Genomic DNA, 26,074 nt, shown 5'->3' on the forward strand with positions numbered 1-26,074 from the left:
AAAAAAAAAAAAAAAAAAAAAAAGCCGCGATCGCGATCTGCGGCAACAATTCGGCGGGAGGTCCTTCGCTCCGAGCTGGAGTGAGGGACCGTCCGCCGAATTGCCGCCGAATAGCTGGACGTGCCGCCCCTCTCCGGAGCGGCTGCCCCAAGCACCTGCTTGCCAGGCTGGTGCCTGGAGCCAGCCCTGGTGATTTCACTGGATAGCAGGGAACTTCTGTGCTACTGCCTCTTCATGGCCTTTCCCTGCAACTCTCTCCCTATACCAGGTCTAAGGTTTAGCTGCTAGATCTGCTCATCAGTGATTTTAGTTCTAGTAACACTGCACTCAAACAAGGTCTCCCAATTGAGTCCAATCAGCTCTGTCTTTAAACACTAGAGAGGGGAGGATCAAATAGTATCTAGGCCTCTTTAGGCAGCACCCACACCATCAGGTAGGAACACCTATCCCCACACGCTCTCCTGTTCAGTGGGATATGGTATCCCTACTCCCTGCTTAGCAAGTGAGGTTCAGCTTAGGGTGACCCACTCACTCAGGACAGGCTAAACACAGTTCTGCTGCCTGTTACACACACAATAACGGTAACAACATTTCATTACTCCTGCATTCAATACAAACGTGAATTGTAACTCAAAACTACCCAAAATTGATCATGGTGGCAAAGCAGCTCTGTCTCCTGAACACCTAGGCAGAGTAGGGGTGCCTATGCAAATACAGTCTTCTCCTGAAATCTTTTCCCCCAGTGTATCACTAGATGTCAGATGAGAACTCATTCAGACCCTGCTTAAATGTCCACAAACTTTGAGTGTCTCCATTTTGTTCAGTGCCAAACTGAAGATAGGTAGGTGTCTCAGGCTGGTCATCCAAAAATGAAGGCACCCACAGTCAGTAGTCATTTTTTGAAATTTTTGGATTGTAAGGCCACACGGCAAGTCAGAGCCACTATTAGAACACAGAAGTTCCCAGTTCTGAGCACAGACCACAGCATTCTGTGTCACCCCCAACTCTGTATCACAGACGCATATACTGACTGCAGCCTTCACTTGTAGTCACTCCTGGGTAGAACTGTGTAACAAAATCACAAATTTAGCCAAATTTCTCTCTGTCTCTCTCTCTCTCACACACACACGCGTGCACTCGTACACACCTCTTTTCTGGTCAAAATTGAAAATTTTGATAGAAAATGTATTTGAAACTTGAAAATTTTCATTCAGTTCTATTCCTGATGTACCACATCTAAGTGATTTCTGGAATAGTGCCAGGATTAGTAGTGTCCCTTATCAAAGTGTCTACCTGGAAAAAAATTGCTGGTTGGAAACTGCAGTGAAGGGAGCTCTTTTCACTTGTATTGTAACCATGTCAAAGTATCCCAAAACTCTGTGTATTGCCATTGATCAGACTGAACATGATGTTCCCTGAAGAGCACTTCAATCTGCTTCCTATATATTGCATGTGTTGCAAGTGATCTGGGTATTATGGTGATTTATGAGGACAGAATCTTTTCCTCCCAGGCTTTTGAGGAGAGGTGGGCTGAGACTTGCAGGGATTTTTGTGTTTATTTTATTTTATTCTTCTATGCTGCTGGATATTTATATGCCAGGGTGGGATTAGCAGTCATTTATATGCATATTTTATTTTATGGGTTGGGCACCTAGGAATATTTTAGATGCCTGAGTTAATAAATAGTGAGAGAGAATATTTAGGAGCTACTGTATCGATGGTTAAGAACAAAACATTATTATAACACCCTGATAGGCTCTTGAGACAATGGGATACTGTCTGGAGATTCCAGGGCTGCTTTATTCAGCCCAAACACATGGGGCTTTAGAGCCATCAGGCCCTATCCTTCTTTGTTAGACCAGTATTTACAGAGGACCCCTTTGCCCAACTAGGTGAGGCAGGGCCAAAAAGGCTCATGGAAGTATGCATCTTGGACATCATCATGCAGTAATTTAGGGAAGAGTAGAAACATACAATATCCTCTCCCAATTGGTGGGGAAAAGAATCTATCCCTCCCAAGAGTGAAGAAGGTGTATCCCCTTCCACCCATGGTTACTTTTATTGCTGCTATATAGGGTCCACAGGTGAATCTTGTGTCAGGATTGTTGTACTAACATTCCTGTTTCACACTCCTTTTCCTGAGGGGAGGGAAGAGCAGAGTTAAAGACAGTGGCAGTGTTGCTAGCTCTCACAATATTTAGTGCCTTACTTTAAAGATCCATCTCCTGGATTCATGTGACTTTGTGAGAATCTCAGCTTTCATCTAACAAAGACAAAGGAAGTTTCTAGCCTTCACTGTTGGAAAGAACATTTTGAAAATGTGAAGCCTCAAGAGAGCAACAGAAGACAAAAGAAAAGAGCCTGACAGTTATTATTTTTTAAAATCTTATAATTTTTGAAGAGTTGGGGTTGGCCATGCGGCCATGATTTACTTGAATTACTCTGACTGCACCACAGCCTTAAATGTTAAAATAATAATAATCTCCTCCCTCTGCAACATTTCCATACAATTCTTGTCCTGAGAAGGTAGATCAAAATGTTCTATTACGGAAAATTATATTGTTCTCTCTGTAAAAAACCTGCAAGACCTGGCACGTATCAAATCTTTTTACTTGTTGCTGCTGCATAGGATTATTTTCAATTAAAACCCCCCACATAATCCAGAGGGATGGGAGGGGGATAACCCAATTAAAAAATACTCTTTTATTTTCAAGGTGCCTCGTTGGAGTCTCATTAACAATGGTCAGATACATCTGTGAACATTATAATGATATGCATGTTCAGCTTTAATTTTCTGGTGGAATAGAGTATAATATAGTGACTCTCCATTTTCATAATTATTTCAGATAACATTGGTGACTAGGATATCTTTTTGAAAAGCAACAGTAGTTTGTTAAAATACCACAATTTCACCTATCTGTAAAATGAAAAAGTAAGGTTGTGTTGAAATATTAGAGTGTTCTTTTTGTAACCATTCCCTGTATACATTTTTGTTTCAAAACATCAGAGTAGCAGTGCTTTTACTATTCATTGAACAATTGTGAATTGTATCTACATGTCAGGAATGACCTACAGAAAGCAGCTGGCAGACTTTTTAGGAAGCATTCTCAGAGCCGAATCAGCTCACGGAAGAAGGGAAAGGAAACTTTCTTTACATTTAGGAAGGCCAAAATAGTGGTTTTAGTCAATAGTATTGCAACTAAATTTACTAGTTACTATTTATAGATTCATTGATTTTTAAAGCCAGAAGGGACAATTAGATGATCAACCCAGTTACCCCTGCATTGACCCCAATAATTTCAGTTTGACTAAAGTAGATCTTCCAGAAAGGCATCATTCTGCAGTTAGACTGATAGTATGTTAGCTGGTACTTAGTATGTACTGTGCTGGGAAAGTTCCCCTGCATTTCTTTATTTGCTTCTTTCATAAGCATTTTGTAAAATGAAACATCTCCTTGAAGCACATGGATTGGGTAGCTAAAATTGTCACTTAACAGTCTTAATTGTTATGTTTAAAAAAAAAACAAGTCTTTGTTTTGTGTAACAAATAATATTCTACAATACGTAGAATCGACTGTATCCATATCACAGTATCTCAACAAAATGAACTGTACATTTATGTAGCATAATTTAAGACAAAGAAGTTACAGCTAAAAATAGAGAAGCAGAAAAGAGATGCCTTTTAGCATAGAGCTGTAAGATCCAACCCAGCTGTCCTTACTCAGGCAAAACATCCACTGAAGTTTGTGATTTTTGCCTGAATAAAGATGCCAGGTTCAAGTCCTACATTTGTAGAGATTGCCCTGTGGTCATTTTAATCATTTGGAATTTATGCAGCTCTGAGTAGAGTTCATTTTTTCTGAACAGTACATCCAATTATTTTTTGGACAAATAGGCATACTCTTCAATATGTCCAAGTTTGATGCCAGCTGAGGCTGCAAATGCCTGCAGTTCATTCCATTTAAACTCCAAACTTGTCAGCCTGCAAAATTATATTATTTTCCCCTACACATAAAATACACAGATATGTCATGGATATCATACAAAAGGATTTTGACCTGAATATATAATAGTAGCTTCTCTGAGATGGAGAACTTGTATTCCATCCAGCTGATAGCAGCTCCACTTTGTTGTGTTATATGTGAAAGGCATATTGGCATGAAAATATAGCATGGTTGCCAACTAGTGACAAGAAACTATACAACTCTGAAATGTCTAAATGAAGGCAGTTGCTAATGAAACATGGCAAGCTCAACCTTGATCCACAGTAGAATTAAAACTTGAGTGTTTGGCTAGTAGTTGTCGTTCGCTGTGCTGGGAGAATTTCCTGCCTTGATCAAAGCACATCTTCATAAAGTTGTCCAAACTTAATAAGAAAAGAGTGAGAGGATATCAATTGCCATTTCAAACAGCATTCATTCTGAATCAAAGCAAATGTTAGTCTGTGTCAAGAAACTGAATGAAATAAATGTTGACTGTGTTGATATCAAAGATAAAGTCAAAGTTACACCATAAATGAGGTAGGAACATCATGATGCAGCTCTAAATAAAAAGATATATATGGAAATGTATAGAAAATGAGGCAAAAAATACAATGGTTAGGAAAGAATCTAGGCATGATTTGAAAAGATAATTACAGGCAAAAAAAGCAAGAGTAAATGTAGCAACAGGAAGAGCAGAATAATTGTGAAGTAATTAACTAGAATTCTTCATTCTTCTTTGGTGGAAAAATAACTGATTTCAGGTTAAAAATGAACCCTGGCTACAGAAATGTTTTACTGGTGATTCTATCAAGTAATTTACTTTAGCAAATTATTTTAATTACAGACACGTAGTCTAATTCATACATATTTCTTAGTGTACCTATTTCTTTAGAAATGGCCCTGTGGAATGAAAATTATTCTTTAATCCTTTGTGCAGAATGCAAATATATTTTACTTGTATTTTTATCAACCCAGACTTCACTTATCTTTTGGAAATAAATGTTTTGTTCTCAGTGATAACGTGTACTAAGGTAATCTCCATCATCATAAAGCTATGTACTTTAATCTCAATTATGTCATCTGTATTTGAGGGGGGAATACCTAATAATTATAAATGATACTATATAATCTGTGTATTTTTGAGTATGAGTGCTTGATTTCATTGGAATAGGAACAATCTGATATGAATTCACCTAGACTATTAGGAGTTGAGTGCAAGAGGTAATAGTGCGTGTCATGCCAAAGACAATTTCTCCTAGATTTACAGTAGCTCTCTAATTTGACCTGTGACATCCACATCATGAGGAATTAATGATGTTCTTATAGGTAATGTAGAGGCAAACAAGTGTATAGTATATTTGTGGGTCTGCTAATATTTCATAGATTTATAATGATAGACAATTCATAAACTCATTCATTTCTAAAATTTAATTTTTGAATATTCCTGTTCTTTGGATGGGTAGACCTATCAGTGCCTTTATATAGTATCTTTCCTGTAAAAGGATCCCAAAACATATTGTAAACTACAGTATTTATAGGGATCAGTGCATACCAATGAAATGCAGCCATCTCTTCATAGAACAGCGATCCATTCTGTATCAGTAGCATTACATATTAGCTTTCAGGAGGTGAAATTAATACTTTTTCCAACTGAAACTAGAGTGAGGATTTCAGGTAGGTAAAATATAGCCACCCAAGTCAGAATATAGCCATGGTTCTGGACAGGATATCTGGTCTGAACGATGGCATCTCCAGCAGCACAACGTGAACTAGCAGCCCCATGCTGATTTAATACTCACTCTGGATTTGAGTTGTTGGATCTCTGCTCTTTTAGATGGAGTCTCCCAGTGTTTTAAGAATCTTCAGTTGCCCTGGGTGAATGAAGGAAAAGCAAATGGTTCTAAAAAAAGATACTGGCTTTCCTCATCTGCTAATGGGCTTTGCAGATGAGACATTATAATGCCTCTATACTGCTGTAGAAGGTGCATGACCAACAGTGCTGCTTAGGGATCAGGTGGGGTTGGCAGGCTGCCTGCTGTTGATGCACAGTCCTCTTCTCCAGTGCCCCCACCCCAAGGGTTTCCAGTCCTCCCCTTTAGCAGAAGGGTTTGGGGGCAGGGCCCTTGAACAGTTACAATCTTTTCCAGCTGGCCCTTCGCACTAGGGAAAGGCTCTTGCTCTAGTATTGACCTTTTGGAGTGGATAAGAGAACCCGGGCCTGCCCTCTCCACTGGCTCCGGTCCAGGGCCCAACGGTGGGCAGCTACACCCAACACCTTGGGGTTCTAAGCCACTGCCTCTCCCAGACCACATCCTACCCCAGTTTCCTTCGGCTTCCCGAAGTAGATTACTCCAATCAGTTCCCTGATCTGCACACTCCGTCACCTGCCTCTCCTTTGTGGGTTTTCACAGGTCTGTGTTGTCAGGTCCTGGGCAATGAATCCTGGGCAGTACTTCCCCCTCAGAGAAGCCATCTGCTCCCTTCCACTGCTTGTCACTGAACTGCTCTGCTCCCCTTTTCAAAGCCCTGCCTCCAGCCTGTGCAGGCTTTGCAGGTGTGTCTGTGTGCAGCTGCCTGAGCCCTGAGCTGGTCTTTAACCCCTTGCTCTTCCGTGTGGGGTTTGTGCTTTTCATTCAATGGCCTCAGAGCGCTTCACAAACATTCACTGGTTAAGCTTTACAATCTCCCTGTGAGCTAAATCGGTGTCATCTCCATTTATCAGTTCATCGCTCACAGTGATGGCCATCATATAAATGCTTGTAATAATCATTATTAATAAGCTTATAGATAGTTTAAGTGCTCTGCCCGAAGTCATAGGTAGCCAGTAGCAGTGTTAGACCTAGGAGCTATGACTCCTCCCAATCCCCTCTCTATTAGACCATACATTAAGGGATTTGATATCGATTAATAACAGTTATGATTCATAAAATGCAAAGATTGTGTTGTTAGTGTATTGTATCCTTTTCTTTTAGGTTACTCAATACTTCAAGCTATTATGGAAAAAGCGGGACAAAATAGCTGGCAAGTCAGTGCCATATGTGTGGAGAATTTTAATGATGCCAGCTACAGGAGGCTTTTAGAAGACCTGGATCGAAGACAAGAAAAGAAATTTGTAATAGACTGTGAAATAGAGAGGCTTCAGAATCTTTTAGAACAGGTAATACAACTTTTAATGTCACTGTAAACCCATTACTATAGTTCCACAAGAGCAGCCTCTAAGCTTCACCCTTCATTTATTTTTTCCAGTCAAGACAAGGTTTCCCCAAGGTTTATTCAGGGGCCAATATTTTATCTCCACTTTCTCCCCATCTTCATTTTGATATTAAGCTTCTATCACAGCAGCTGGCAGGTCAGAGACAGCAGGCAATGCTTGTGCTGCTCAAACATCAGCCCAGAGCTTTAACACATCAGTGCTTGGGGAGTCTTGAACCAAAGTCTCTTGGCTGGCAGAACAACACACTGCTGCCAAGTTGATCAAGAAGAGTCTCCCAATCTTCATTTTTTTATTAAATTTAGATTGCATTTTTTAAATCTAGATTGAATGTTTTTCTAAAAGCTCTGCTCAGGGAATTATTTTGGGGAAGTTCTATGCCCTGTGCTACACAGGAGGGCAGGCTAGATGATCACAATGGTCCCTTCTGGCGTTAGAATCTATGCATCTATTTTAAAATATATATATATTAAATGCCAATTTTATTTGAAGAAATTGCTTATGTTTATCCAGGGTTATTTACTGTTCTCCAAACATCATAGACAACATATTTCCAGCTGTACAAGGTCTTGAAATCATCATTATAGACATTTAAAAGGGGAGTGTTATTATCCATAGCAAAGTATTTGTGAAAATGGAAAAGAGTGAAATAAGTGATCTTTTGGAGAAGGGATGGTTAACGAAGGCAGCAGTTATGTAAAGGAAAGACTATGGGCTTGATTATCCACTGCCTTGTACTTTGTATAGCCATTTATACCTGTGCCAAGTGGGCTTAAAATGTTATCATTCTCATCTGGAGAATCTGGCCATATCACTGTCTCTCTCTGAGCTATTTCTTAAATGACAGGGGCGGAAATAATAGTTAGAAAAGAGCATTTTGCTAAGTAATAGGAAAATAACTTGAGGAAGTATATTCTTTTTGTATCTCACTAATCCCACATATTATGCTGATGCTCTGAACGTGCACTTTTCAGTATCTATTGCCACTGTGTGAATACTACAGTGAATGAATGCCATCTAGTGGTACTAAATTCTGTTTTATTGCGCTACTTGCTTTATTTTATTTCCTTATTTATTTATTTTTTATTTTGCAAAAGATATATTAGAGGTTTATAAAGTTTTTATTGCATAAAACTTTAGTGATGCAGATGCTGGTATGGGCAGCAAAACATAAAATGCCATTTGTGATTCAGAAATGTGCAAAGTAGGTTTTTTTTCTGAAAACCATTACAGATTAATTATTTTAACGGCAGAAACATGAGAGAAAGAAACTAAGAATTAACGATATGGCACTTCTAAATTTAACAAGGATTATTTCAAATAGGTGATGCCATACATATTAATTTGGCCAAATCTTTTGCCACTGTGTCATTTTGTTTTAATGCACACTTATCGTAGCTTATAATCGAATCCTTCTCCTATCCAATCTCTTTTGTAATAAAACAAAAGAGCATTGGTTTTTAGGACTGATTTTAAAGTGTGTAGGGAAGCAATTTTCCCCCCGAGTTTTTGTGTGTGTGTGTGTGTGAGAGAGAGAGAGAGAGAGAGAGAGAGAGAGAGCGCGAGAGAGAGGTTCAAAACCTGGAACAGTTGGCTTATAGAGAGAGTGGTATATGTCCATATATATATTTGAATGCATATTTCTGCATAAACTCATGGATAAATTGATCATCTATTGCTTTAATGGCAAGGAAATACATATTTTAGAGCATGCTATCATTATGATTCTGATCTCACTGATACTGGTTTTACACTGGTGTGACTCCATTGACTTCTAGGAGCCACTCCTGATTCTCATGTCAGCAACTGAGATTGGAATTCCTTTTTAGAATAGTTTGCACTCTTTGTTTGGATAGGCTTAGGCCTGATTCTGCACTACCAAAATCAGTGGAAGTTTTGCCATTTACTTTAATAGGACTAGGATCAGCCCTTTGCTTACGTTGTATGGTAGCTAGCACAAAGTGATGGCAATTTAAAATATCAGGCCCTGACTTCTTTCATTTTGCATGAGGATTCCGGTAGCCTGTAGATGATAGATGTGGTGACTTCACAGAAGAGGAATTGACTGAGTCTCAAGCTCCCTAATTGATTCAATAGGCCTTTTTCCCCAGACTTTTTGAGAAATGAAGTTTAGTTGTGTGATGTACAAGTCAATGTTCTGTAGTGTATATTAGCAGAAGTAAGTCTTAGTAAAATGAGACCTCAGCGCAAAGTGCTCTGCTCTTCAATTTTTGCTGACGAAGAGTGAGAAACTGACTTATTTGTGTGGGTGTAAATTAATGTGTATTAAAGAAGTGTAGGCTAGGTTCAGAACAGTTCTTCTTAGAAGGGGATGTATGTCCTACCCTGAGATAGCTGAGATTCTGGTTTATGATGAGTTCATTAGCTATGTGAAGACAAAAGTAAATGTAAAGAGAAGTTAATTGTGTAGATAGATAGATTAGATGCATAGCACCTGTTCCTTGGGAAGGTAGCTTTGAAAATCCAGTACAATGATTGCTAAGGTTGAAAAGGACAAGCATGAGGATTCTGCTACTGCATTTGGAGGATAGGGAACATGAAAATACCCACTCTTTTATGGATGTATAATGTGTTAGTTAAGTTTTGAGGGTATCCCCAAAGAATCATCTTGCTCAAAATCCTTATGCTGATGGCATGGTATAAAAACCAAGATAGAAAAGTAAAGCCAGCTCTTTATGATCTTGGTGGACTGGTATAGGATACAAATCGACAAGGAGGAAGTTGCTTCATACTTACACTCCAAAATGCTAAGTCCAGCTCCAGTTTAAAATAAGCATCTATGCTGTTGTTGAAATAAGACTCCAGTGTTTTTTACTTTCCCAATTCCCAGAGATCTACTTTATCCAAATCTATTTCACAAGCTTGCTCTTTGTAAGATCTAAATTAGACTTAATTGTCCTCTAATGTGTCCTCATAGGAGATGACCATCTGATCCTTGATAGGGTCTTCCTGTTTCTAATCCAAATCCACAGACAGATGTTAGCAGGTATAAAATAATTAACTTTCACTCTCCTGCCTCAATTTATATACACGTATATTACTAATAAGTAATTAGCTGACCTTTTTGTTTCATCTACATTTACACAGGCATAATAAAAACAGCCAACATGTTTTCACTGAAAATTGTAAATGGAGAAGTATACTGAGAGATTAATACACTCTTTGTCCACTTTGCCTAAAAAAACATATTTGATTGGCACATTTATTCCATAGCTTTTAGATATATATCTGATGCACAAAATCAGGAATGGTGTCCCTAGCCTCTTTTTGCCAGAAGCTGGGAATGGGTGACAGGGGGTGGATCACTTGATGATTACCTGTCCTGTTCATTCCCTCCAGGGCACCTGGCATTGGCCACTGTTGGAAGACAGGATACTGGGCTAGATGGACCTTTGATCTGACCCAGTATGGCTGTTCTTGTGTTCTTATCTCAAATATTTATCACTTAGGGCTACATTTCAAAAATGTTGTTGTTATTGTTCTTAATTTGTATTACAATAATGCCTAGAATCCCCCTCTGAGGTCAGGACCCCAGGATGCTGACTTAGGTGCTGTATAGACACATCGTTAGAGGCTGTCCCGACCTGAATGAGCTTGCAGTTTAGAGAGACAAGATAGAAGAAGGGAAAGGGAGGGACAGAGATGGGAAGTGACGTGTCCAAGTTCACACACAAGTTGGCGGCAGAACCAAGGGTTACTGACTCACAGTCCATTGCCACAGGATCATGCTACCTCATGATTTGCCTGTGCCCATTCTATGAACAATTATGCTTTCAATCACAGGTGTTTAAGAGCACAAACATTTTTTTTTATGAATTAGAGGACAAAAGTAATTGAATGAGACTGAGGATTCTATCTACTTAATCATGTTGTGCTTCTAAACTGTGCTTCCAAATTGCCCTCCTAAACTAATTTGCATGCCTACATTATTGGTAAGTGCTGTGCAGCTTGGCTTTCCATTTCCTAACAATCAAACTGCTAATACGTGCAGTGACGACTAGTGATTTATAAACGGAACAGTCCATGGCAACAGTAGTGATATGCACTACATAACAAGAATCAACATCAGTATGTTTCTCCCACGTTTCACTAAGAGTGCTCATTTCTTCTTCTTGTGCATTGTAAAACAGTGTCTCCCTTTGTATTTTCAGCTTGTTCAGTAAAGCTCAGCGGCCAAGTGGAGGTAAATTCAAACTGGAAATATGAACGTGTATCTTTTAAATGAGTGGGAGCTCATTATTTTAATCCTATTATAGGTGTGCTGGATTTGGATGCTGAACTCCTATTTCACCACAAATGTACCCATGGAACAAAAACCATTATCACAGAGACCCAAGCAAAGCAAATCAGGGTATTCCCAAGTAACAGCAACTGCAAAATTGTAACTAAAATTCCTATCTGCTTTGTTATGAGGTAGCACGATCCAAACTGTCTATGCTGCAAAATCAAGGATACTACTCAGTTTACTAAAGCAGGAAGAAAATAGATGTGTAGCAAAATGCGCACACTGTTTAGGGAAATGTCAGATCACCTTGTTCTAAGACTTACTTGGTTTTAATCAGTTGGATTAGTTTGCTTTCCACGTTTTAGTGAATACTTCATATATTTCTTTTTTTATTTCTTCATTTGCCCACTTTCAAACGAGACTGAAGGAAGATGCCATCAAAGCTCACATGAAAATGTAGAAATGGTTGAAGAATAACGTAGGCAATAAACTGTAGAGTCAATCTCAATTATTTTAATTTAAATATATCCTATTTGTTCAAATATATTTGCTTTAATTGCTGTTACTTCAAATTTATGCAGCACTCAAAAAGTGTATTAAGACATATGAGTCCAAAGCACCAAAGAGATTTTACACTCTAAACAGACAAAATACAAGGCATGCAGAAAAAGATGATGGTGGATATTCACTATTGTTAGTTCCACAGATTTTGTAACATAATTTTGTGGTTTGGGGGTTTGTTTGTCTTTTTTTTTAATCTGTACTAAAGGAAAATGTTAATTTAATTTCTAAAAAGAAAGGAAATGCCAAAGTTGATGGTGCCTGTCCAATCTTTACTCAGTCTGCTTGTGCACATGCATACAATCTTTGAATACATGCAGTCTTTAAACACATTGTCTTGCACTATTTTTCCACAGGAGTGGTCAGTCATTGCTCATATGAACAATGCACAGTTAATATGGTAGGGATATAGCATGACTGAGACAGGGTGTTACAGATCTGACCCTTATTTCTGGCCAGATTTAGGGTCCAACTGTCCAACACTGATCACAGTAGTGCTTATATAAGCAGTCCCATTGACCTCAACGTAAACAAAAATGTCAGAATCAGGCCTAGAATTTGGTTTGAAATAAGGCACAGATCCACATAGACCTACTGCATTCTCTGCTTACTGTTCAATTGCACATGCATAGATGGGTCTTGTGGAAAATAGTATGTGATCAGGTAAATACTCTTTCATAATTGAATTTTGCAAATGTAAGGTCAGATTGTGGTACAACTAATGAGCCTGCACTGGGCAGCAAGGTAGCTGTTATTCTCCTGCTCTGGCTACCTGCATCATAGGCAACAGCATGAGATCATCCTTTGGTGGGGTTGCTACTCACCCTCCCCTGGGGATGAAAAGTTGATGGGGTCAGAGAGTGAGTGGAGCCTTTGTTCTGCTCTCCAGTGCACTGGTCAGTGGAGCTCAACTGGGATTAATTTGCCCCAGGTATAGGGTGGGTCCAGATTACTTCCCTCAGGAGTAAGGAGTGAAAGGGAACCAGATTGTGACTCAGAGTCACAATCTGGTTCTGATGGTCTGCTCGTGGGGCAGCACAGCTGCACTATCCCCATATAGGGCTTATGCCGCAGCCACAATTTAGCCCCTAGAGACTCCATCCCAAATTTCAAGCTTATACCCCCAAGCTCTATTGCACTGAAGCTGTCAAAAGAAAAGTGCTGAGCTCTCCCTCTTGCTCTATGTGTGTGCACATTTGTGGAAATATATATGGCGGGGCTATATTTTTGTTTGTTTGTTTGTTTACCTTTCTTTGTATTTGAAAATGGTTGAACAGTGTTTTGTTAACTTGTCTTTACCTGCTATTCAGCATCGACTGTGAACTACTGGAGTTTGTGAAAAATCCTGCACATGAAGTGCAGCTAGTCCTTTTTGGTGTGAACACCTGGGGGCTGTAGGAACCATTTTTTATCGTTTTTATGGGCTTTTTACTTAAATGAAAATGTCCACAATGGATTCTACTATCTCCTGTCCCACTCCCTTAAAAATCTCTGGGCCAGATTATAAAAGGCCATAGTTTGTGAATCTTTGAAAAACTCCCACTCACTGCAATGATAGTTGAATAGGACCCTTATTGCAGTGGTTACTTCTTTCCTTAGAAATGTATATCTACTTCTGGTGTCTTTTTTCTCAAGCTTTTTTATCCGCCTTTTCTCTTCTGTCTGTAGTAATCCAGGTTGCATTGGCTTTCCCATCTTCTACCTTGCACAGTCCAAAACTCTTACATTTGCTGTATGAGAATCTTTAAATATATCTCATCTATAAACACTGATCTGTCTTTTCTTCAACGTTGCATAATATAACAGTTTAGTTGTCAAGATCAGCAATCTGGCTCCTGAGCTGTACAGCAGGTTGATTTCAATCTTTTTTTTTCCAATACAAGTGCCCAATGCAACCTTTTCCAAGAGACCAGCACCTCTTCATTCAGTTCCATCAGTGTTCTGCATCAGCCAGCCCTAACATCACCACTCATACAGAATTGCCTTCACCTTTAAAGACAGAGGTGAAAATTGTTATTCAGTGTCTGACGTACATTCAGCTGTTCAATGGAATTATACACATTAGTAAAGAGAACATTCACAGCATCTAGTACCATTAACAATGAAATCTAGGAAGTAAAACAATATTAACATTGTAACACTTATATTTTAAAAATCGGAAGCCACGTTATAATTAATTAATATGATTAAGCAATATTGTCATGTGGTTACAGCAAGGTGCTGAGAACCAGGAATCTTGGAATTTGTCCCCAGATCCAAGACCAACTCAATATATGTCTTTGAGCAAGTACTTCAACATTGCTGATCTTCAATTTCCACATTGGTAAAGTGCTTTGTGATGAAAAGTGAGGTTCAGATCCAACTCCCACTGCAGTGAGAGATGGATCAGGTCCTAAGTGTAGAGTTTAATTATTATTTCTACCACCAAACTAAAATTAAATTGGCTGAATACAATTTGTGACTGGGGAAAAATATGGAAACCAACATATACCGTTTGCTCTATTTCCTGCCCTCTGCCAGTGATAGCTAATCCTGATGAAATAATGCTACCTAGCTGCAGGTTACACTGCTAACATGATAAAGTTGTAAATTTAACTGTTCATTAATTAAAATATATATCTATTTGGCTTATTGGTTTTGTTCATTTAGGTTGTTCTGCTAACTTTAACAGAGTACTTGGTGTTTGGCCAAATTACGCTTAACTCATTCTCATGATTTACTGAGGCTATGTCTACACTACACAGCTTTTAGCGACATGGCTGTGTTGCTACAACTGTGCCGCTAAAAGTCATGCAGTGTAGCTGCTGTTTGTCGGCTCACCTGCAGACAAAAAACTTCCACCCCCAATGAGCGGCGTTTGCATTGTCAGCAGGAGAGTGCTCCTGCCAACAATGCGCTGTTCACACTGCCAGTTGTCATGGCAAAACTTTTGTCTTTCGGGGCGGGGGAGGTTAACACCTCTGAAAGACAAAAGTTTTGTCATTCAATTGCCAGTGTAGACATAGCCTCATGCCTTTACATTCAAGTCAGTTGCATAAAGAGGATCCCTGTACCCCTTGGCACAGGCTAATCTAGTGTCTCCCCTTCTCATATTTTCATGCACAGCCTACCCACTAGCCTGGAAAATGGGCTCTCAGATTGACTCTGCCCAAATAGGACTGCAAAGCAGCTCACTGGTCAAAGTTCTTGGCACCTGAACAGTTCTCCCTGCATTGTTCTGGTAACTGCACCGCTCCTGTCAGCTGCCTCTGTGCTACAATAGCAGCTGGCTGTGCTTAGTTCCCAAGGAAGGCTGTGGATTTGGGGGATTCTTCAACAGGTTTCTTTCCTCTCTCTCTCTCTCCTTCTTCTTCCTTCTTCCCCAGCAGCGTAGACACCTGGATTGTGGCCGGGTGAAACTGAGAACAGCCAGTGCGGCAACCCCTTTGGAAGCCCATCACTAAGCCCTCTGGGGAAGGGACCTTCCTCCCTCCCTCACCACTGCCTGTGGTCAGCAATGAATTGGGAAAGGCCCCTCTGGCCTTTCTCGTTTTCTGTGAAATGTTTGAAATTTCTCATTAAGTTTTTTCACATTGGATATTTCATCCATGTCTAGATGTGATGTAATGGTGCAGCAACACGGACAAGCTTAAACTACACCAGTAATACGAAAGCACATTGTCACAGCACTGCATAGCTAACGAGTTTTGGACCCTAACAGAGGGTTGTTTCTTGAAGGAAAGAGAATGAGTGGGTAGCGCAGCAGACAGACAAAGGGTTAATAAATTAACCTAATCTACCTTTATTTACAAATACACATTTCCCACGGATGGGCTTGGAACAGAAATGAGTTCAAGTAGCAAAAGCAGCAGAAAGTGGCAACCTGCCAGGGTGTTTCTTACTCCCGCCTTCTGAGGCAATTCTGAGGGTTTTTTATTCCAGCACAGCCAGGTGTTTTCTCTGCACAACTCTGACTACTCTGTTTATAGCAGTGGTGGGCTCTATATTTGAAGTTCCTCTGTTCTGTGTTTAGTCAGGTGCTTTCAGTTACCACATACTGTGGATGTGTGGTGCCACCCATGCTTGGGCTTTGCCACTGCTTTGCAATAGAGAAGGAAACCCACTTACTTGCTAACAGCCCATTGCTTATCTGTCTGTTGCTTCCTTTAACTTCTTCTTCAATGATGTTAGGGCAGGGGTGGGCAAACAATGGCCCAGGGGCTGCATCCAGCCCTCAAGACGTTTTCATCCGGCCCTTGAGCTCCCACCAGGGAGCGGGGTCTGGGGCTTGCCCTGCTCTGGCGCTCCAGCCGGGGAGCGGGGTTGGGGGCTTGCCCCACTCCGTGCGGCTCCTGGAAGCAGTGGTATGGCCCCCATCCTGCTTCTATGTGTAGGGGCAACCAGGGGGCTCCGCATGCAGCCCCACCCCAAGCACCGCCCCTGCAGCTCCCATTGGCTGGGAACCTCGGCCAATGGGAGCTACAGGGGTGGCACCTGTGGATGGGGCAGCACGCAGAGCTGCCTGGCCGCACCTCCATGTAGGAGCTGGATGGGGGACATGCCACTGCTTCTGGGAGCTGCTTGAGGTAAGCGCTGCCTGAAGCCTGCACCCCTGACCCCCTCCCGCGCCCCAACCCCCTGCCCCAGCCATGATCCCCCTCCTGCCCTCAAACCCCTTGGTCCCAGCCAAGAGCACCCTCCTGCACCCTCAACCCCTCATCTCCAGCCCCACCCCAGAGCCCACACCCCCAGCTGGAGCCCTTACCCCCTCCCGGACCCCAACCCCCAATTTTGTGAGCATTCATGGCCCGCCATACAATTTCCATACCCAGATATGGCCCTCGATCCAAAAAGTTTGCCCACCCCTGTGTTAGGGCATCTGTCCTATAAATCTCTACCACTCCCTCAAACAAGAACATCCCCATCAACTTTCTTAAGGACTTGCTGTGGAAGGTAAGCTAGTTTCTCAGTGGCTTTTTTATGGGTTCTGAGTGGCTTTGTAAAAGATTTATCCCAGCTTCATACACTGAATAAATTCTCATCTCTTATACGGTTTATATTGTTACCCCTTCTGCCACAATATTTCTGTTCAAGTCTCAATCTTTTATCCTTCACAAGCCTCCACACCTTTTACAATGTATTACACAGGCCTCGCTTTATTGTGTGGCTTCTTTTTCTTAGGCCAGCGGATTGTCACACTATCCTGAAGGGGAAAGCGGCTGTAAAATTCCCATTTGTTATGCACAGCTTTAGCTTTTAGCAGGTGTTTAACTTAAAATAAGGCCTTTTCATTCCAGCGGCACTGACTCCCAGTCTTCTGGAAACCAAAATGAGCAGGAAGTTTCAAGCTGTAATAGTGAGGCATTATTTTTAAATGAGATGTGTTATATTCATTCATTTTGTGGTATTAAAGAGGGAAGGCTGACTCAGAGGGCCTGATTGCTTATGGAAATCAGAACTGGCTGAACTGAAGTCAGTGGAATTTCCACTAGTGCAAGTGAGAGGAGAATCAGAGCCCAAAGCTGTTAACGCTGTTATGGCTCTATCTTCTTTTGATTAAATCAGTTTCTGAATTTCCAAATAGGGTTGCCAATAGTCCTGTATTACAAAGGATGTCCCTTATTTAAATAGAAAATTGCCTGTCCCATATAAAATCAGTATGGGATGCCTTTTATCCCATATTTCAGAAGCAGGGGGGCAGTACTCACCGGTGCACAGGGAAAGCAGATGGGGCCACGCTCAAGTGCCAGGGTCAGGAGGGGAGTGGAAAGATGCACCCCCGTGAGTACTAGCCCACTACTGGACAGGACCCCCTGCTGAGTCCAGCCCTTGAGGGCAGCCCAGTCTGCTTTCCCAGCACAGGCTCTGTCTGGCAGGGTAAATGGATGGGGCTGTGTGCTTGGGAGCTGTACTGAAGTGCCAGGGTCAGGAAGGGGCACTGTGTGGCAGGGGTGTAACCTCCCTGCTCACAGAGTGTCTGCCAATGTCCCCCACAGGGGGCGCAGCACTGCAGCAGGCAAAGACCAGCAACTGCAGCCTCCAACTCGGCTCCTGGTGCCCCTGCAGAACCTGAACAAGAGTCGTAGAGGCTGCTGGCCCAGCACCTGAGGCCCTGGGTTCTCTGCAGCATCCAGAGCTGGAGATAGAGAAACCCTAGGAAGCATGGGGTCGGGGGGAGAAGGGACTTATCCCCAGAGGTTCAAGTCAAGATTGGGTACATCTGCGCTCTGTCCTGTAATTTTTAAATACAATGTTGGCAACCCTATTTCCAAGCAAGACTCCCAGAACTGTTGTTGATCTAATATTAAAGAATCATGTTAAACACAGTGTGTAAAAACCAGGCAGTGCAGAGTTAAGACTGAAAAGCTAGGTCTGATACTTACCTCACTTACATCACTTTTATGTCACTCTCACTCCATTGGCTTACATGAAGTTACTCTTGACTTACACTAGTACACAGGAGATCAAAATCAGATTATCTATTCTTAAATTGAATATATTAGATCATCAGTTAAAGACCCATCCAGTATTCTGTTCTTTTTAGGTTCTCGTGCCTAAGATACTTACATGCATTGTAGTAGGTTATTGATAGAGTTTTATGCATTATCTCTAAATGTTTGTCCTTTTGTAGGATTGAGTCAGGATTCTGAGATAATAATGAATTCAGTTCAATGTGGTTTAATCTTTCTCTTTAGTGCATTCATATAAATGAGGAAAGAAGACAGAATAAACTGTAATAGAAATTATAGAGTTTTTACAATAGACTATTACAATTTTTAAGGATACAGAAAGATATTTTCATGTAAAATCTCTCTCTCTAAGAATTGGAAAAAATCCTGCATTGCTACTTGGGCATGAACTTGATGATCTGTTGGGCTTTTTTTGTATTTCTAATTCATTTCACTCTGCTGTAGTATTTAGTAGAATCAAGTGTTCACAGTGAATGATGTGCTGAATGAATTTTGCCTCATTTTCTGCTCATAAGTTGTTTGGGAGCCGCTTACCCTTTTTTTATTTATTCATTATTCAGAATTGTTTATTTTATTTATTTATGAATTTGTTTGGATTTAAATACAACAGCATGACAGAACTCCAATTCTAGGCTTTAGATACCCTTATTAATTTTAAAAATGTAAAATTAATATCATGATCAAAGCAAAATAGTGGCGTGTTTCGGCCTGCTGTCCTTCCCACTCTAGATCAACGTAACCCACCCATCACTTTCCTCCCTAAACTTTCTCTAAGCTGCTTCAGCCTTTTCTAAATGCCAACTCCAACAGAGATTAGTGTCCCTTAAATATCAATACATTCACATTATTTCAGATGAAGAGAAGAAGGGTGGTCTTGCGGTTAAGGCTCCTGGCTTGGGACTCAGTTCAATTCCTCGCTCTGCTATAGCCTTTCTGTGTGACTTTAGTCAAGCCACCTAGTCTCTCTGTGCCTCAGTTCCCCATCTGTAAAATGGGGATAATATTCTTTCTCTCACTCTCTATTTATAATGTAAGCTCTTCAGGACAAAGACTATCTCTTACTACGTGTACATACGGTGGGACCCTGATCTCAGTTGTGGCTTCCAGCCCTGCCATAATACAAATAATGTAAAATAATAACTGAGTAAAAATTTAATTTCAAAGTTGAGGGGGCCTTGCAGAAAATGTGCTGTCCTCAGCTCCTTTTCTTATATAGGAAGGGCTCCAGTTTGAGTGCCTCCATTGATTTTAGCTGCAGCAATATAGTACAGGGGAAAAGGTGGTCCCTCAGATAGTAAGGTCCTCTGTCACGCAGGGTTTCATAGTCAGAACCAGCCCCTGAAACTCCACCTAGAAGCAATAGGTAGTCAGTGTAGATTTTGGAGTGCTGGTGTCATATGCTCGTAGTGAGGTATTCCATTAAACAAACATTCTGCTTCCAAATGGCAAATAATTCTATAATTGTTCATGAGCAGCTCATCATAAACATTTGAGATTCAAAATCAGAACCATGTTGATTAGTTTTGACTGAACATATAGGTCACATAGCATTGTCTCTCTTCCCCAGTTGGATGAGCATAACTCTTAGAATCTGATTTCTAAGAAGTTCAGAATTTGCATTCCACATATATTTTCCAATATTCACTTAACATTTGCTGTGTCCATAAACCGTTCTGACAGCAAACTTGAGTGCTAGAATGTCTGCAGAGATCACATGCCAGAAAGGCACGAACATAACTGAAGCAAATTCAGTTCGAAATTTTACTCCAATATTTGCCATAATATTTTTGCAGGATTTGCTCATTTCTATTATTTTAACAATTTTAGAAATGCTTCTGAAACATATGATCATAAGTGGGTGTATGATGAGCTTGCTTGATTTGACTGCTGCACTGTAATGGCCAGTGATGTCTGTGCTGTCAAAACTATACAGGGCCAGATTCTCAGCTCGGGGAAATTGTCATCACTCCACTTATCTCAATGGAGCTATGACATTTTACACCAGTTGAGGATCTGGCCCACAGTTTTTAACATGTCATTTGCCTTCTATGTCAAGTTAGTCTCTTTCTCAAAAAGTGGACATTTCACGCAAACGATGCTTCACAAATTATTTAACACAGGATTTTGCAACCTATATCAATTTCTTTGCACTTTGGAGGTGTACGTATACCTGTCTTATGAGCATTACTGATGGGAGTACAGCTATAATGGCAGATCACTAGTGTAAGGGACGGCAACTGCATTGAAGCCAATGGAGTTGCAAATTACTTATTCCAACAGTGAATTTGGTGAACTCGTATGCACATTGGACAATGCTATGACGACAGGCTTCTGCATATGTGCAGTAGGCTGTTTATAAGGACTTGATTTGATTAACTGAAATGAAGGCGAGTTTAACCACTGACTTTAAAGGGAGCCTTATTGGACTGCAGATGAGTGCTCAGTTTACATTATGAACAGTCAACCTGACACATGTTGTTTTAAAAAAACGAATCTGATTTTAATAATTGGAACAAAAGGAGCATTAGAAGCCAGTAGTGTTTTGGCAGTTAGTGGAGGGAAGGAACATAGTTTTCTTGTATACCTTATAACTTAAAAATAGCCAATGTTTTTAAGCTCTCTGGATCACTGATGCCAAATTTCTTGGATTCCTCTATTTTGCTGCACCATGAGAAGGGGATTGGTCCGTTAGAATAACAATGGGATTAGGAATCAGTCAGTCCCAAATCCTAATCTGGATTTAGACACTGAATTGCTCTGTGTGCTTTGGCAAATCATTTAATCTCTCGGGCATTTATCCCTCATCTGTAAAATGGGCATATTAATAATTATCTACTGCATGGGAGGATTAGTGCATGTTTGTTCTGTGCTTTGACCAGGGACAGTGCTGTATGAATGCTAAAACTGTAAACTCTTCAGGGCAGGGACTGTAGCTGAGGAGGTTCAAAGCAGCAGAGGGGATTGAGCTTCGCGTCTCCTATTAATTATTAAATTCATCCCTCCCCCTCCTGGAAAATCTCAGCCGGTGTATGTTTTCTGTGTGTTTGAATTGCAGCTAAAATGCTTTGGGGAGTTGGGTAAATGAGTAAATGAGAAGAAACAATTAATATGTTTGAGTCTAAAGCATCATTTTTATAATGGAGTTGTGAAAGCCCTAAATAAGAGTTAAGAGGAGTCTATTGTTGCTGAATAAAAAAATGCATGTTGCAGGTGTTGCTATAGTAAACCTTTAGTAAAAGCAGCTTTCACTTTACAATTAAGCCATTAACATCCGTCATGCTCTGCAGCCAAATATATTCACTCTTAGCTATTCTAGTAAATAATCCGGGATCCACATAGCAAATGCCATCGGAGTTGTCACTAATTATTGTGTGTATTGGCCAAGGGTTGATTTGGGTAGAAAATTATTTTCTCACCCACAGTGCTGGTCCTTCCAAGTCAAGGCTGTGACAGTTGGCAGCCGGGGGGTAATTTGCACTGCTTCACTCGGTTCTGTATCATTTCTCTCTGTGGACCAAATACTCCAGGCTAGTTTGGGCTTAGCCCTTATGCGTGTGTACAGAGGGGTGGGTGGAACAATCAAGGAGTCCCCTGCGCCTGTGAAAGGACCTGTTGCAATTGCAGCTGATCCCCAAAATGAGCAGAAAGAGCTCAGAGCTGAGTGTGAACCATACAACCTAGCACTCAATTCTTATTTAGTTTTCACTCGCGCAAGCGACCGTTATCTTCACCTTCCTGGGTCAGGACTGAATGAAGTACTTGACCCTGTAAAAACAGAGAACTTCTGTCCCAAACGCCCAAAATGTACCCTGTTCCGCAAGCATGGAAAATAAAAATAAAAAACCAGCCTTTAGTCTTTCATGGTATCATATGACCTCCGGTGTCTGGATATGTACACTGCAGGCAATTACTACACTTGCTAGAATAATATACTGCAGCAACATGTTCAATCATATGGAATGCATTCAAATTGCAGAATTGCCCATTAATTATTTTAGCTATTTGCATTTTAGCAGGTTCTAATGATTAGGCATTAGGAAAATTATAGCTACCTCAATCACTTTCATGGGGGAAGGGGAGAATCTCAACATTATGGCGCTAAAATTACATTTCTCATAATCATATGATGATTAATGCTCATTTAAAGCAGTACAATAAGATATAGTTTGCTCTTTCTTTCCCCCCACAGATTGTGAGTGTTGGAAAGCATGTTAAAGGCTACCATTACATCGTTGCAAACCTGGTAAGATCCTTTTGTATAATTATGTCAGTGGTTTACAAGTAAAACACTCAACTGTGCTGTGGAGCTCTAACACTACACACGAAGTTTGCTATTTGTAACCAATATACAATTTACCATAATAGGTTCTGTGCAATGTACTGAAGAATGTGCATTTTTTGTTTTGACTGCTGCCATTTGCATAACAGAAAGCCCAATTTTACCCTAAGATACGTTCCATTAAAATCATTACAGGATTCAGGGGCTACCTCGGTATAACGTAGCACAGAGTTTGATCCATATATAATACTACACTATCATTTTGTACTCATTTTTATATATTACTAGAATAACAAAAGGTTCAACATAACTGCTTCACATCCTTCAGGGTAGCATATGTTTTGCTGTAGTAAGATAAGCTACTTCCAGTAGTATTACTGATTCAGTATTTTCCCTCTAAATCCACATTATACATTTGCGCAAAGAGTGTTCAAAGAGGAAAGGAAATGAGTAAATTAAATATTTAATTATTAAAGCAATCTCTTTGCTTAAACTAAACATCCTCATGCAGAGAATATAGATTCTGGTTCTGAAATACATTTTTGTTTGCTTGTTTTCTTACTCTTCTCACACTTAAAGAATTTGAGCTGACAAAATACTCTGTTGTGCTGCACTGTACTTACAGCTTCAGTTAAAAAAAATTTAAGTTTTTTTCAGACCTGCAGCTTTCAGAACAAGATAAGTCAGTCCTCTCTAGGCTCTTGCTAATTAGACTTTTGGCACCTCAAACGTATATAATTCTTCAAATTATTTTTCCTATGTAAGGTGGTTAGAGGAGAATTGAATTGTTCAGTGGATTGATAATGGGATATGAACTGAAGCTTATTCCCCTCTGGGTTACATGTGAAAGTGACTGGAAGCTGCAGGTATCTGGTGGCTGTTCAGCAGCCTGTGTAAAATGAGTTGATGATCTGACACCTTTCACATGCACTAAAATTCTCTTTAAGATCTTGATCCAATGCCTTTAAAGAGGGTCTATCTATTCACTTTAGTTGGCATTGGGTCAGGTCCTCAGAAAACTTTTTCTAAATCTTGCTTTTTAAGTGCAATGTAATAACACTACTTGGAATAAATTAAAATTTGCCAAATCAGTAGAAGTTTTAAAAAAAATGAGATGTTTCAGTGGTAGTTTGGTTGGGAAAGGAAGACTTGTGGGGGGTGGTATTTTGTGTTGGTCAGTTGGCTAGTTTGATATTTATGCATTCCTAAAGTGAAATTAATCCCTAAAAGCACCTTTTACTAAAGGGATTGGATTTACACTCACTGAACAAATTAACCATAGAAACACATAATTATGGATGTGCCTATAATTTAATTTTTCTTTCTATGTTGACGTTGAAGTTTAATATAAACCTCAAATACAAAAGAGGAAATGGTTTTCTGATGTCTACAGTTAAAACTTCATAGTAGGCTTGGTTCTGATGTCACTTACATTGGTTTTACACTGGCAGGCAGACCTACAGACTGTACGTATAAATTCTGATATCCCATGACACCATTATATATGTTGGATCACTCATCCATCTTCAGTTTGAACAATTGGTCTCAGACAGCTTATACTTACAAAATAGTGTCTCCTTCACTCTGCAATATCACCTTGAACCATGGGCATAATGGATTAGGCCTCAATCCAATACCCATTGAGGTAGTTTGGAGTCTTTCCTTTGACTTTAATAGAGACTGGATCAGCCCCTTAATATTCTGAAATTGCTTTGCAAACATGATGATCTGAATTTGTTTTCTCAAACATTGTCCATCATTCCCAGTAATGCCTTTTCCAACTGTTGATACATATCTATTGCATTTGAACAGTGATCTGGTAATTTAAATTCACCTTTTTTTATCATTCAAAGTAACATTATGTGCTAAGACTGAAGTTTCTTCCCAGGTTTTAAGCCTTTACTTGTCTTAGAAATCTATTTACCTATTTTCTCTCTGTCTGTTCATTTATGCTCACTTGCTAACCTAAAACACGTCTGGCGCAGAACAATGTGCTAGGGCAAACAAAATGTTAAATTGATTTTCTAGGGATTCAAAGATATTTCTTTGGAGAGGTTTATGCATGGAGGAGCCAATGTAACAGGATTTCAGTTAGTAGATTTCAGTACTCCTATGGTAACTAAACTCATGCAGCGCTGGAAGAAGCTGGATCAGAGAGAATACCCAGGATCTGACAGCCCTCCAAAGGTACTTGTTAATTTTACATGCTACCAAGGATTTCATTCAAACATTTTAACTTATAATTCACATAACTGAGTTCATGAATGAATGCTTTATTTCATAATATTGAGCTACAGCACAAGATATGTGACCTCACAAATACTGATAACTAATTAAACTCAGCATTGCAATTATCTGATAGAAATATGAACTGCTACAACTTTTACATCTTCTGTCACTTATTCTCCAATTAACCCGCTTAATGACAAGAAATAGAAATCAAAAGTTTATTTAAAACTGACATCCTAACTCCAACCAATCTTGCATGTTAGCCTTATCATATTATATGCACATTGAACTCATAAATTTCCAGGCAGCAAGCTGTCTTCTGAATCTGAGATATAATAATAATTAATATATCATCCCGATATTGTTGACTATCTGGAAATTACACGCTACGATAATCCTGGTGTAATGCTTACAAGTAGTTATGATCTTACAGTGCAACGCATGCCTTTCTGGTTCTTATCTGTCCAGTCCAATACACGTATCAAAATCTGGCCTCTTCTACAGACCTAACATTTTCTTGAAAGGCAAGCCGCAACTTGGCTGTAAAGATGAGTGCCTTAGAATTAATTTATTATTAATAGTAATAAGTTGTATTATGGTGGTGTCTAGAGACCTGATAGGGATTGGGACTCCATTGTGCTAGGCACTGTACAAACACATAATAAGAGAGAACCCCTGTACCAAAGAGTTTACGACCTAAACAGACAAGGTAAAATGTGGGAGAGGAAACAAAGAAGTGAATTGACTTACCCAAAGTCTCAGAGCAGATCAGTCTCCTGAATCTCAGCCCAGTGCCTTATCCACTAGACTACCCTGCCTTTGAGCATCTATGTACTTTTCACCTGTGTCTTCAAACTAACAGCTGCTGCATACTCGATCTTATATGTTTTTTGCCTAGAACTGATACTTTCCACTCTGACTTCTCTAGTCTCCTTTATTTCACTATAGCCTATTTCATGAGAGCAACTAAGCAGAAATTTTGCAAATGGAATGAAAAATACTAATCCTGATTACTCTGCAATTTAAGTAACCGGGTTCTCTCACTCTTTCCAGTGCATTTATTCATGATCCTACGCCTGCTCAGTGAGCTACCAGTTCTTCTCTCACCTTCAGTAAA

At 40.0% G+C, this 26,074-nt stretch overlaps 1 protein-coding gene across 4 annotated transcripts in view; it reads left to right on the forward strand.

Moving 5' to 3' along the window:
* The window catches only part of GRIA4 (glutamate ionotropic receptor AMPA type subunit 4), a 285,499-nt gene that overhangs the window by 168,233 nt on the left and 91,192 nt on the right, over positions 1 to 26,074 (forward strand). For all 4 annotated transcript variants that reach the window (XM_024206590.2, XM_024206586.2, XM_024206587.2 and 1 more), the window contains exons 4-6: positions 6,955 to 7,139; positions 22,639 to 22,692; positions 24,757 to 24,915. In XM_024206590.2, the coding sequence (XP_024062358.1) occupies positions 6,955 to 7,139; positions 22,639 to 22,692; positions 24,757 to 24,915 (398 nt within the window). The remainder of the gene's footprint in view (positions 1 to 6,954; positions 7,140 to 22,638; positions 22,693 to 24,756; positions 24,916 to 26,074) is intronic.

Source organism: Terrapene carolina, unplaced genomic scaffold, assembly GCF_002925995.2.
Source record: "Terrapene carolina triunguis isolate 2854851 unplaced genomic scaffold, T_m_triunguis-2.0 Scaffold138, whole genome shotgun sequence".
NCBI lineage: Eukaryota > Metazoa > Chordata > Testudines > Emydidae > Terrapene > Terrapene triunguis.